The 12,876-nt window shown below is 38.8% G+C and overlaps 1 protein-coding gene across 1 annotated transcript; it reads left to right on the top strand.

Moving 5' to 3' along the window:
* Positions 1–10,851: 10,851 nt before the first annotated feature.
* Positions 10,852–12,380, top strand: LOC107753022 (ATP-sensitive inward rectifier potassium channel 12-like). The gene has a single exon (XM_016569122.1). The coding sequence runs from the start codon at positions 10,921–10,923 to the stop codon at positions 12,235–12,237; it is 1,317 nt and encodes a 438-aa protein (XP_016424608.1). The 5' UTR covers positions 10,852–10,920; the 3' UTR covers positions 12,238–12,380.
* The last annotated feature ends 496 nt before the right edge of the window (positions 12,381–12,876 follow it).

Below are 12,876 nucleotides of genomic sequence, written 5' to 3'. Positions count from 1 at the left end.
ATGACACCATAGCAACTGCATAGCAACGCCTTGGCAACCAACCACAACATTCTAGAATCTGTATAGTACAATAAAACACTCACAATGCCTTAGCAACATCAAAACAATGTCCTAGCAACCACCCAAAACACCCTAGTGTTGTGATGCTGTTGCACAAGCAAGCATTATGCACCCTAGCAACCCTACAAACTGCACAGCAACATTCTGAAAACATTCAGTAACACCCTACCAACTGCAGAGCAACATACATAAAAACACACAACCACAAAGCAACATCCTCAGGACCACCCAGAATGATCTAGCAACGATATACATGTTTAAAATACTCAGAATGACACCATAGCAACTGCATAGCAACGCCTTGGCAACCAACCACAACATTCTAGAATCTGTATAGTAAAATAAAACACTCACAATGCCCTAGCAACCACCCAATGCATCCTAGTGTTGCGATGCTGTTGCACAAGCAAGCATCATGCACCCTGGCAACCCTACAAACTACACAGCAACATTCAAAAAACATTCAGTGACACCTTAACAACTCAGAATAACACCTTAGGACATTCTAGAATCTGTATAGTAAAATAAAACACTCCTTAGCAACCACAAAGTAATACCTTAGCAACCACCCAGAACATTATTTCTATACTTCATAACGAAATTGTGAATGTTTTTTTCTCATGCAAAACTTTCCACCATGATGTTAGGATGCTGTGGGCGGTTGCCAGGGTGTTGCTATGCATTTGCTAGGGTGTTCAGGGTATATTGACATATAGTTGCTAGGACATTCTGGCTTAGCTTTGTAATGGCGAGGGGGGGGGGAAGAAATCACCTAAACAACAACAAAGCAATATCCTCAAAACCACGCAGAATGCTCTAGCAACTATATGCATGTTAAAAATACTCAGAACAATACCTTAGGACATTCTAGAATCTCTGTAATAAAATAAAGAAAAGCCTTAGCAACCAGAAAGCGATACCCTAGCAACCACCCAGAACATTATTTCTATACTTTCTAACAAAAATGTAAAAGGTGTTTTCTCACAAAACTTTCCACCATGATGTTAGGATGCTGTGGGTGGTTGCCAGGGCGTTGCTATGCATTTGCCTAGGCATTCTGGGTATTGATATATATAGTTGTTAGATTATGGGTGGTTGTATAGGTTGCTACGCAGTTGCTAGGGTGTTCTGGGTATACTGAAATATAGTGGCTAGAGCATTCTGGCTGGTTGTGAAGATGTGAAGTGTTGAGAAGTGTTTTTTAAGCTGTTGCTAAGATGTTGTGAATTTTTTAGCATGTTGCTGCGCAGTTTGTATAGGGTTGTTAGGGTGTGTGATGCTTGACTAGGTGTTATCTAACGCGTTTCTTTTTTAGCAATATAGAAAATCTCCCGACTGACTGCTGCACATGACATTAATGACAGCAACAGTGTGAGAGAGTGCTTCAACAGGTGTGTGTGTGTGTGTGTGTGTGTGATGTTCTGGTTTAACCCTCCAGTACTTCACGTTCCAGCCATCTTCCCTTTCTCTGTCCGTTTCATTTTTGGAAAGCATGATGCTGCAGCTCTAGATCACCATGGAGACCCTGACTCTTTCCAGGAAACACCTAAAAATGCTTCAAAGCGCTGATGGTGTGCCAATCACCATGGAGACTTCAAGTGTTCAGAACCTGCCTGCCGGACACAAACACAAACACACACACACACACACACACACACACGTTTGTTTTAATGAAAACTGACATCTTCACAGCTTTGTGGGTAAAAACAGAAGCGCTGATGTTTGGTTGGTATTTAAGATTCTGAGCTAAGATTAAATTTAGTTTTAAAAAAACTGTTGTGGCAAATACTACAAAAATAGACAGAGAGGATGCAAGCAGTGGAAAACTAGAAGAAAAACGTCACTATTATTAATGCTCACAGTTAGGGTTAGTATTGTGATCAAGAATGCTAAAGTTCAGTGTGAGTGATTGATCCATATTTAATAAACCAGAAAATCACAAAAGATCAATTGGGTCAAGAACATAGGTGTTATCTAACGCGTTTCTTTTTTAGCAATATAGAAAATCTCCCGACTGACTGCTGCACATGACATTAATGACAGCAACAGTGTGAGAGAGTGCTTCAACAGGTGTGTGTGTGTGTGTGTGTGTGTGTGATGTTCTGGTTTAACCCAGTGAAAAATTTAAGGGGGTCTGAATACTTTCCGTACCCACTGTATATAAGACCTGAAAGTCAAATATCCAGATGCATTACAGTAATGAGGATTTGGTGACAAAATGTGCTCAAATATCATGAAACGGTCACGAGTGCTGCGGGAGAAGATCAGACACTCACTGAAACAGCATTCCACAGCAGAGCATCAAGTGACAAAACATTGGAACGCTTGTGCCGTGGGAGGGAGAAAAAGAGCGGGAGGGGAGAGAGAGAACCAGAGGGATGGAGAGAGATGAGAAAAGTGCAGCACTGATAGATCTGATGGCAGATGAAGATGAAGCCAGCAGGTGCATGAGAGAGAACCGGCGTATTCCTCTCTCGTTTTGGTGAGAAAAGAAGATCTGAGTGTGCAGAGAAAGCAAAGACGACAGTGGAGTGGAGCAGAGCAGCAGGAGGACATGCACTTCTCCAAACTCAAGTGTCTCTTCATGACTTTCTGCCCATCACGAGCTCACTGATGCTTTGATTCAGTCAGAACTCACTGTTGGCTCACTAGAGAGACTCTCGGAGCGTTTGGGGCCGTTTCTCGTCTTCTGATCTGGAATATATGCGCTTTTACAAGGGGAAGAATGAAAAAACAAGTGGAACGTAGGATATGAATCTGAGATGGACAATGTGCGTGTGTGAGGTCGAGATGGCAGAGCTCTGGATCCCCATCACGAGCTGCACAAGCGCTCATCAAATGCTCCAGTTTGGATAACGCACCACAACGCCACAGCACACTTGCCCTGTCTTTGTGCACACACACACACACACTCTCTCTCTCAGAGGGCGAGGACCCCTTAAAAAACGCAAGGTAAGCAACATCCCTCTAAACTTTACCACTGTTTTCAAACGGGTTGCCATTTAATATTATACTTTTAGCTACTAGAATCTCAGTTATATGCACAGTTATTACATATTACATCATTGCTGTCAATGCAAATTAAAACGACGCTCTAAAAATAAACAGAAAGTTTGTAAAGGGTTAAACATAATGCCTGCGCAGCAGCTGGGGTCTGTGAGTTTATTGTTGCATCAAATACGGCAAGTCTAAACATAAGTATAAAACTAAAAACAGCATTGTAAAAAATTGTTTTGATACAGTGAACTTGAACTCAGTATGAAATAATCAAATGTTAAATATTATTTTTATTTGATAATTTTATAATTATTATTTATTTTAGATTTTTTTATTAAAAAAGACAATGTTATATTACAAAATATATTCAATCACATACAATGTTTGCATTAAATAAAACACAAAATAAATGTAATTAATTAACAGTTATTTTAACTCCCAATGCATAAATGTTTTAATGTGTGCTGGGAATAATCAGTCACTGAACTTCATGAGAACATCGTTAACTGACCTGATTATAATGACCTGATATTGAGCAGAAATTCATGCATACTAAGTATGCTTTTCAGAGTGTGCCATAGGAATATTTTGTTGCACGAGCTAAGTAAAAATAAGCACAAAATAAATGTAATTAATTAACAGTTATTTTAACTCCCAATGCATAAATGTTTTAATGTGTGCTGGGAATAATCAGTCACTGAACTTCATCAGAACATCGTTAACTGACCTGATTATAATGACCTGATATTGAGCAAAAATTCATGCATACTAAGTATGCTTTTCAGAGTGTGCCATAGGAATATTTTGTTGAACGAGCTAAGTAAAAATAAGCTGTACTTTCATTCTATAGTGCAAGAATGAACTCAATGCACCTGTAAACTTTCACACGTGTGTCTTTATCTCCAACGAGTCACACTTTTATTATCTCCCTGACATTTAGAGATGCCAAAAGTGAAGTGCATCATAACATAACGCACAAACACACACTAAACGACCACATAACACAGACAAACCCAAATGCTAGAACTTTCTGCATTTACTTATGAATCGTTTTTCCAAATGAGGACGTCCCTGAATGTCCCCAAAGGGAAGTTTTGTCAGATTTTGCTCACTTCCGAGGACAATTTTGTCTCCAGAGTCCCGCACTCACACATGCTTCTGTTCAAGAACGACTTCAGTAGAAACACTGTGCATATGAAAGTGTGTGTGTGTGTGTGTGTGTGTGTGTTTGAGTGCGTGATAGTCATGTTCATGTTGCTGAAGAGGTCAGAGCTCCTCTGACCCCTTGTGGTGCCGGACCGCTCAAACTCATCTGCTATTTCATAGTGATTCACACAGGTTTAAATGCTAAAGAATCGCCACTGTCAGACCAACAAAACAATGCTAACAAACAGAACAAAATCCACATGCATATGAATAATTCAAGCAGACGTGAAGAAATGCATCACTGACCACTTTCACACGGACACTAACAATCCGACCACAGGCGCTACTCTTATGTAATACAGTATTTGTTGTACATACATTGCTCTTACAGCCTTTTTTTGTTTGTTTTGCTATTGTGGTGTAGCTGAGCATGTACATTTCTAGTACCTGCATGTATCTGTCCATTAATTAGTTTATTTTTTTGTCTGTGTATAAATACAAAAATGCTAATAATACAATAATAAAAGAGTAGAGTGGCACTTTTAATAATATTTTTATAATAGTATATTATATAAAATGTATATAAAAGAGTATAAAATGTATATAAAATTGACATTTTCAGTAAACATTTTATGCAATAACTATATTTTGTATAAATCAGATAAAAAGTTTATGTTCGAGTTCTAATATGAATATGCATGAAAAAAGCTTTGTAACATATAGACCAGAATATTAATTTAGAATTTCTGAGTATAGGCCTAATTTAACTGAGTTTTATGACATTTGAAGGTACATTTCCTAATGATCTGTCAAGCATTGCATAGTGCAATTTTTTTCATGCAATCAACAGAACATAAAGTGTTACCAATATTGCTGAAAAATAACTTCTTGGCACAGAAACTGCAGAAAACAGCAGGTACTGTGACAAAAAGTTTAGTGTTAAATACTGCAGAAAACTAGGCCGCAAGCAGCGCGCATGCATGGAGCCATTAATCATCATATGCTTCATATCATAAAGATGTTAAAAGAAATCTGTCACATTTAGATGAAGTCAAATACTGAAGTTCAGGTCAGTTCACTGTCAAACCAAATCAACATATGCAAGGTCAAAGTTTGCTTTAGGAAAATGTCTGTAATTCTGTTCTGACAGTAATTCATCTCATCTACACTTTCTGGACAGAATGCCGTCTTGAAGGCTCTGCAGCGTCAGATGATGATAAAAAAGCAATTCAATACTGCAAATGATTAAATAATTCATTGACCACACAGTAACCTGATTAAAAGCTGGCAGGGAGAATTTGAGAGTGACAAACCGTCGGTTTTATCAGTCAACACTGTCAACATTACAGCATTACACTACACTGATGACCTTACGTATAGTTCTTTCAATCTTATTAAAGATTTTTTTTTACTTTACGTAACTGTAAACTATTACATTTCAAAGTTGTGAATAAAACAAAAATTTACAAGAAAATACTATTTCAGTCTTTCTATTCTCCAAAATTTCATTTAATTCAACGTATTACTGAATTTCTGAAGTTTCTACAACATTTCTCAGTGCAAATAATGTTATAATGTTATAAAAAATAAAATTAATAAATTGCAGTTTAAGTAAACTACTGCTGGTTTAAGTATTTAATTTACATATTTACTTTTGTTTCTACTTAATTTAATTGTGTTCAAATTACTTAAATATGTAAAACTGAAGTTTACAGATTATTTTCCCAGCACGCAGACCAGTTTCCCCAGACCGGTTTCAGTTCCCTAAAAATGATAACATCTAAGTTAACTGGTTTTATTCAAGTAATATTGCTGAATCAACTTACACGCATTCATTTATACTAATAAAACTAACTTTTATGGGTTAAATCAGGTATTAATTGCTCTTTAAGGTAAGAATTACAGTATGTATGTATGACATGTAAAAGAGTTATTTTAAATGTTATTTTAACAATCAAGAGTTACTTTTCATAAGTAATTAGTTTGACAAATGTTAGGACTTTACCTCATTTCTTTAGCATGTTAAATTTAGGTCGTCCTTACTCAACACATGGGATGAAATCTACCCAAACAAATTGAGTGCAAATGGTCAATTCTATAGGTTTCTATTTTAGTGAGGTTCTAGGTTTGTTTTTATAGTGTACAGTAATATAAACATTACTGCACTGAATACTGCAAAATGCTAATAGCAAACACTTTAAACTTCAAATATCTTAAATGAACTTTCTGCTTCAGGTCATGCATCAACAGATCACTTGAGTTTGGGGTAAAATCTTTAACTTTTCCATACACTTGGTCATTCCCATGACCCACATTCTGTTCCGCTTGGGTTCACGGACAGACATCATGACATTCTCCGGTCAAATCTGCTGCTACAACCTACAACTCACCGTTCCCTCACAAGTCAACTACCTCCTGAGGGTGCACCGTAGCCCAAAAACCAGCAGCAACACACCACCATACGTCATCTCATTTTTATCTTTTTGCTAAAATGACACCTCTTGTTCGTGCACAAAACTTCACAATTAGTTACATTTCTTCAATATCTATATTGCGAAATCTCCAAAGTGAAAATGTTCACATGACAAACATTATAAGCTTCCTAGCATTTTTTATGCATTTAATTGCATTAAAAGTACAGTATATGTTTATATTCTGTGTAATTATTTATTTGCATTTTAGTTTTGTTTACTGTAGGATTTCGTTCTAAAGCATTCACAAGCTTTCTCTTTCTAACTCTGTTATCTGAGACAACTGTACTGTGGTAAAAGGCCTAACGATGATGGCACTGAAATGATGCGAGACACCGAGATCTCAGATACAGGCAATACTGCAGTGTTTCTGTGTGTGTATGAATGCATGAGTGAGTGTGTGTACAGATCAGGTATCATGTTGTTTAGCCACTAATTGTAACCCTTCTGCCTTCTACCTGCAGACAGCCTAGAGACGCTTCAGCCACTGTAATTATGTAATGATGTTATCAAGTATCACATCAAACAAACAGAACATTCTGAAAAGGAGGGGGGACAAAATAACAAAAAGTGCATTCTCTTCAGAGCTAACCATAGTAACTAGATCTACTAAATCTAACTATCTAGATTACCTAGACTACCTAGAAAACAGAATAGCAACACCCAGGGAAACTTTTGCACAAGTAAACATCACTTTGTCCAGAATATATAGGCTAGACATATATTATATAATAGGAAATTATATTCAATCTTTTGTGATTTTTAAACTGCACACCTAACTTAACTAATTAAAAATCGTTTTCAGTCATTTAAATAAAGCTGACATAAAATAAAATATAAATATTAGATGAAAAATATTTACTTAAAAACTTGAAAAGTCAGAAAACCTTGCCTTGGCAACTAACTGAAATAAAATATGTTTAGGCTGAAGTACTAAAATTACTAAAACTGAAATGGCAATAAATTTAAATATTTAAAAGAGGGGAAAAAACTAATAAAATGACAAGCACACACACAAAAAATCACTAAACTTAAACTAAAATTTAAATGAAAACTGAAAATGTAAAAAAACACAAAATATAAATAAATACTACTATATAAATAATACCAAAATAACACTGAAGAAAACACCACTGACAGTTTCTTCAAAAAAATGTAAAGAAAATGCAAAACAAATTGTGTAATTAAAAAAATGGCATATGTATTGTGTTCTTGAGTTTTTATATTGCTAATTAAAACTATTAAAAATCATTTTTGTTGATTGACATAAAGCTGAAATAAAATGAAATACAAATATTAGATAAAACTCACATTTAAAAATTAGAAATACTGCATTGGCAACTAAAAAAAAAGGTAAATATAGGTAAATCATAATTTCCTAAAATTTTGACTTTAGGTTGCAGGACATTTTGAAAAAAGAGATCTATCAAGAGTTTTCAGTAACTCAATTACTGTGTACAATGTAAATTCTAAATTTTATAAATAATATAATAGTATGTAAATAATACTAAAATAACACCGGTGCTCTCCAGATATTAATCTGAAGAATAAGTGAAGAAATGCCAGCAGTACTGTAAGTGTGACAGTAATGACGTCGCTGTATGGTACGCAGAAGCAGGCCAGACAAATAAAGCACGAAACCTCTCTGAGCGCTGACTGCATATATTTAGATTTCAGGCCACGGGGTTTCCTCCCTTCTTGGTCTTTGTTGTACATCAGTTCTATCTCTCTTCCCTATTTTTTGCTTCATAACCTTCATTTATTCCATGTCTTATGTTACTTTTCTGTCTATCCCCAGCTACCTCATGGCCCTCCCCCTCTTCAACCCACTTAGCATCTCTAGAGGATTGTGGGATGGCACACATCAAATCTCCTGAGTGTCTGAATGATGTGTTTAAAACTCAAGGACGTGTGCACAAACACTCTCAAACACACACTGGGCACATACACAAACTCCCAAAATGTTAACACCCCTTTTACGTCATTTTTACATTGGTGCAAATGTTTCGGAGGGTAAGATTCGAGTCTCCTGATGGACATCTGCGGTTGTGTGTGTGTGATTTGATAGCCAGAACATCTCTGTTGTGTTAAGCAGCTTTAAAACAGAGCTCTGATCAATAATGTACAAGCCGAGAACAAAAACACATACAGTACATGAGAAACCTGAAATGAAACCTGTGTCCTGCCTTGACCTGGACACGCTAATATCATGCACTATCCAGCCTGTGCAATGACAAGCTAATATCGGATCTCACAGTCTGAAACCAGGTGAAACTAAAGTAAGTAAATGAATGTGCTCCTTTAGGCACGTTTTAGCTCTAAACCCTAGTGAGCTGACTACATAGAAAGCATTTTAAGGCATCATAGAAGTGCTTTTGATGTCAAAGATCTCCTTTCACTCACATTTTAAGGCAGTATTGCAGTATTCTTCACAAAGGAAGCAATCCCAGAAAGACCTGCAACAAACTCAAGATGCCAGATGTAAGAGAAGTTATGGTTATAAATACTTATATTTTATACAATGCAGCAAAATATCAATAAAAACTTTCAGAACACCCAGAACAGCCTAGCAATCCCCTAGCAACGCCCTTGCAAACATACAGAGCACCCAATCAACCACTTAGCAACACCCTAACAATCAATCAGAACACTGTAGCAACATCCTAGAAAACACCCATAAAGCCACGCAACCACTTAGCAACACCTTAACAAACATTCAGAACACTGTTGCAACCACCTAGCAACATCCTAGAAAATACCCAGCAAGCCTACAACCACCTAAAACCTATTGCACTCTAGCAAACACCTAGCAACGTCCTAGCAAACACTCAAAAACCCCTAGTAAACAATGAGAACACTCTAGCAAACACACAGAATGCCCTTAGCAAACGCCTAGCAGCACCCTAGTAAAAACCCGGAACACCCTAGCAATGCTCTACCAAAGATTCAGGACACCCTAGCATCCACCTACCAACACCCTAGTAAACACTAAGAACACTCTAACAAACACACACAGCAATGCTCTAGCAAACATTCAGAACACCGTAGCACTAGCAACCACCTAGCAACATCCTAGAAAACACCCAGAAATCCTAGCAACATCCTAGAAAAAAAAACAGAAATCCTAGCAACCACCTAGCAACACCCTAGTAAACACTAAAAAGAACACTCTAACAAACACACACAGCAATGCTCTAGCAAACATTCAGAACACCGTAGCACTAGCAACCACCTAGCAACATCCTAGTAAACACCCAGAAATCCTAGCAACCACCTAGCAGCACCCTAGTAAACACTAAGAATACTCTAACAAACACACACAGCAATGCCCTAGCAAACATTCAGAACACTGACTGTAGCACTAGCAACCACCTAGCAACATCCTAGTAAACACCCAGAAATCCTAGCAACCACCTAGCAGCACCCTAGTAAACACTAAGAACACTCTAACAAACACACACAGCAATGCTCTAGCAAACATTCAGAACACCGTAGCACTAGCAACCACCTAGCAACATCCTAGAAAAAAAAAACAGAAATCCTAGCAACCACCTAGCAACACCCTAGTAAACACTAAAAACAACACTCTAACAAACACACACAGCAATGCCCTAGCAAACATTCAGAACACTGACTGTAGCACTAGCAACCACCTAGCAACATCCTAGTAAACACCCAGAAATCCTAGCAACCACCTAGCAATACCCTAGTAAACACTAAGAACACTCTAACAAACACACACAGCAATGATCTAGCAAACTCTCAGAACCCTGTTTGCAAACACCTAGCAAAAACCCAGAACACCCTAGCAACGCCCTAACAAAGATTTAGGGCACCCTAGCAACCACCCAGCAATGCCCTAGAAACCACCTAGCAAACACTTAGAACCACCTAGCAATGCTCTAACAAATACTTGTAACTCCCTGTCTATAATAATAAATGCAGCAAATTGCTTGGAAGAACATCTGCTGAAACGATTACTGTGATGTAAGAGTGTTTTTATAAGCAGCGTTGCACTCAGATTGCACTATTTTTAGTTTTATGAACAGATACCAACATGCTGCATTGATGATCTGTTTCTTTTTCTCAAGGGTCTGAGGAAATCTAAGGGCTTCTACTTTGGATTGGACCTGTCCCAACAACACTACAACTAAACCACCCACCACCCTGGACTCGTACTACTAAACCTCTCCAAAAGAGAGGGAACACCAGATCGCAAAGATAAGAAGGTGGAGTGCTAAAGAGAATGAGCGTGGGTCGGATCGGTCGCTACAGCATCGTGTCGACGGAGGAGGATGGTCTGCGCTTGACGACCATGCACGGTGGAGGGATGAATGGATACGGCAACGGCAAAATCCACACTCTGCGGAAATGTCGCAACCGTTTTGTGAAGAAAAACGGACAGTGCAATGTGCAGTTCACCAACATGGACGAGAAGTCCCAGCGCTACCTGGCGGACATATTCACCACTTGTGTGGACATCCGCTGGCGCTACATGCTACTTGTTTTCACGCTAGTCTTCGTGATTTCTTGGTTAGCATTCGGCTTGGCGTTTTGGGTCATCGCGCTTCTTCACGGTGACTTGGACAATCCGGCAGGGGACGATAACTTCACGCCCTGCGTGCTGCAAGTAAATGGCTTCATCGCAGCGTTCCTGTTCTCCATCGAGACGCAAACGACCATTGGTTACGGTTTCCGCTGCGTGACGGAAGAATGTCCTCTCGCGGTGTTTCTTGTGGTCTTCCAGTCCATTGTGGGCAGCATCATCGACTGCTTCATGATCGGCGCAATCATGGCCAAAATGGCACGTCCCAAGAAGCGAGCGCAGACTCTACTGTTCTCGCAAAACGCCATCATCACAATGCGTGACGGAAAACTGTGCTTGATGTGGCGGGTGGGGAACTTGCGAAAGAGTCACATCGTTGAGGCGCATGTCCGAGCGCAGCTCATCAAGCCGCGGGTTACGGCTGAAGGCGAGTACATCCCGCTCGACCAGCTAGACATTAACGTTGGTTTTGACAAAGGACTCGACCGCATCTTCCTCGTCTCGCCAATCACCATCCTGCATCAAATTGACCAGGAGAGCCCTCTGTTCGGCATCAGCAAGCAGGACCTCGAAACGGCGGATTTTGAGATCGTGGTCATCTTGGAGGGAATGGTGGAGGCCACGGCCATGACGGCGCAGGCGCGAAGCTCCTACTTGGCTAGTGAGATCCTCTGGGGGCATCGATTCGAGCCGGTGCTGTTTGAGGAAAAGAACCAATACAAGGTTGATTACTCACACTTCCACAAGACGTACGAGGTACCGTCCACCCCGCGCTGCAGTGCCAAGGACATGATGGAAAACAAGTACCTGGTGGTGCCCAGCACCAACTCCTTCTGCTACGAGAACGAGCTAGCGATCCTGAGCCACGAAGAGGAGGAGGACAACAGTCCGGAAAGGATAAAGCCAGAGCGAGCAATGAGCCTCAGCCCAGAGAGAACCCCTCGACATGATTTCGAGCGACTGCAGAACCCTCGCTGCACGGAGCAAAGGTCATACCGCCGGGAGTCGGAGATATGAACCTTTACTACGACCTTTTTGATACTCAAATTTTGTGTCGTGTTCTGGAGATACCGGAGCTTCTACAATGCAGAACAATGCAAAGTGCCATATGGAGAGAGTGAGCGCATGAATGAGTGAAAAACAAAAGGGTGAATGTGTGAAAGCTGGAGGGACGCTTGGCAGAACATTTGAAGAAAGAGAAGGGCAGTAGGAATCTTTTTATCCTGCACGGAAAACTTGAATCTTTTCCTCATTTTGTTTCATGAAAATAGTTTAGATGTTAAACTCTTCATTCTTAAAGGGACAGTTCACCCAAAAATGTATATTCTGTCATCACTTACTCGCCCTCATGTCGTTCCAAAACTGTATGACTTACTTGCTTTTGTGGATATATATATTATTATTTATTTATTAAAAAAAACAATAAACGTACATAATATATATAATATAAAGTAATTTATTATTATATTTTCTATGTTTATACATGTAAAAAAAATTATATTACATATTTAAAATTTGCATTTCACAATAAATAAATAACAGCATACACGTTTGAAACAACATGAGGGAGTGAAAACAATGACAAAATAATGAAAAAAAATTTGGTGCACTATTTCTTTAATGTGTAAATATTTCTGCATAAATACAAGGTTTTGT

This window comes from Sinocyclocheilus rhinocerous, unplaced genomic scaffold (genome assembly GCF_001515625.1).
Source record: "Sinocyclocheilus rhinocerous isolate Xijiao unplaced genomic scaffold, SAMN03320098_v1.1 scaffold1493, whole genome shotgun sequence".
NCBI classification, from domain to species: Eukaryota; Metazoa; Chordata; class Actinopteri; order Cypriniformes; family Cyprinidae; genus Sinocyclocheilus; species Sinocyclocheilus rhinocerous.
Note: the sequence above shows the minus strand (reverse complement) of the source record. Positions and strands in the feature narration are given on the sequence as shown.

Bases quoted from the DNA above. Each gene is read 5' to 3' on its own strand.
- LOC107753022 (XM_016569122.1), top strand. From the start codon at position 10,921: ATGAGCGTGGGTCGGATCGGTCGCTACAGCATCGTGTCGACGGAGGAG.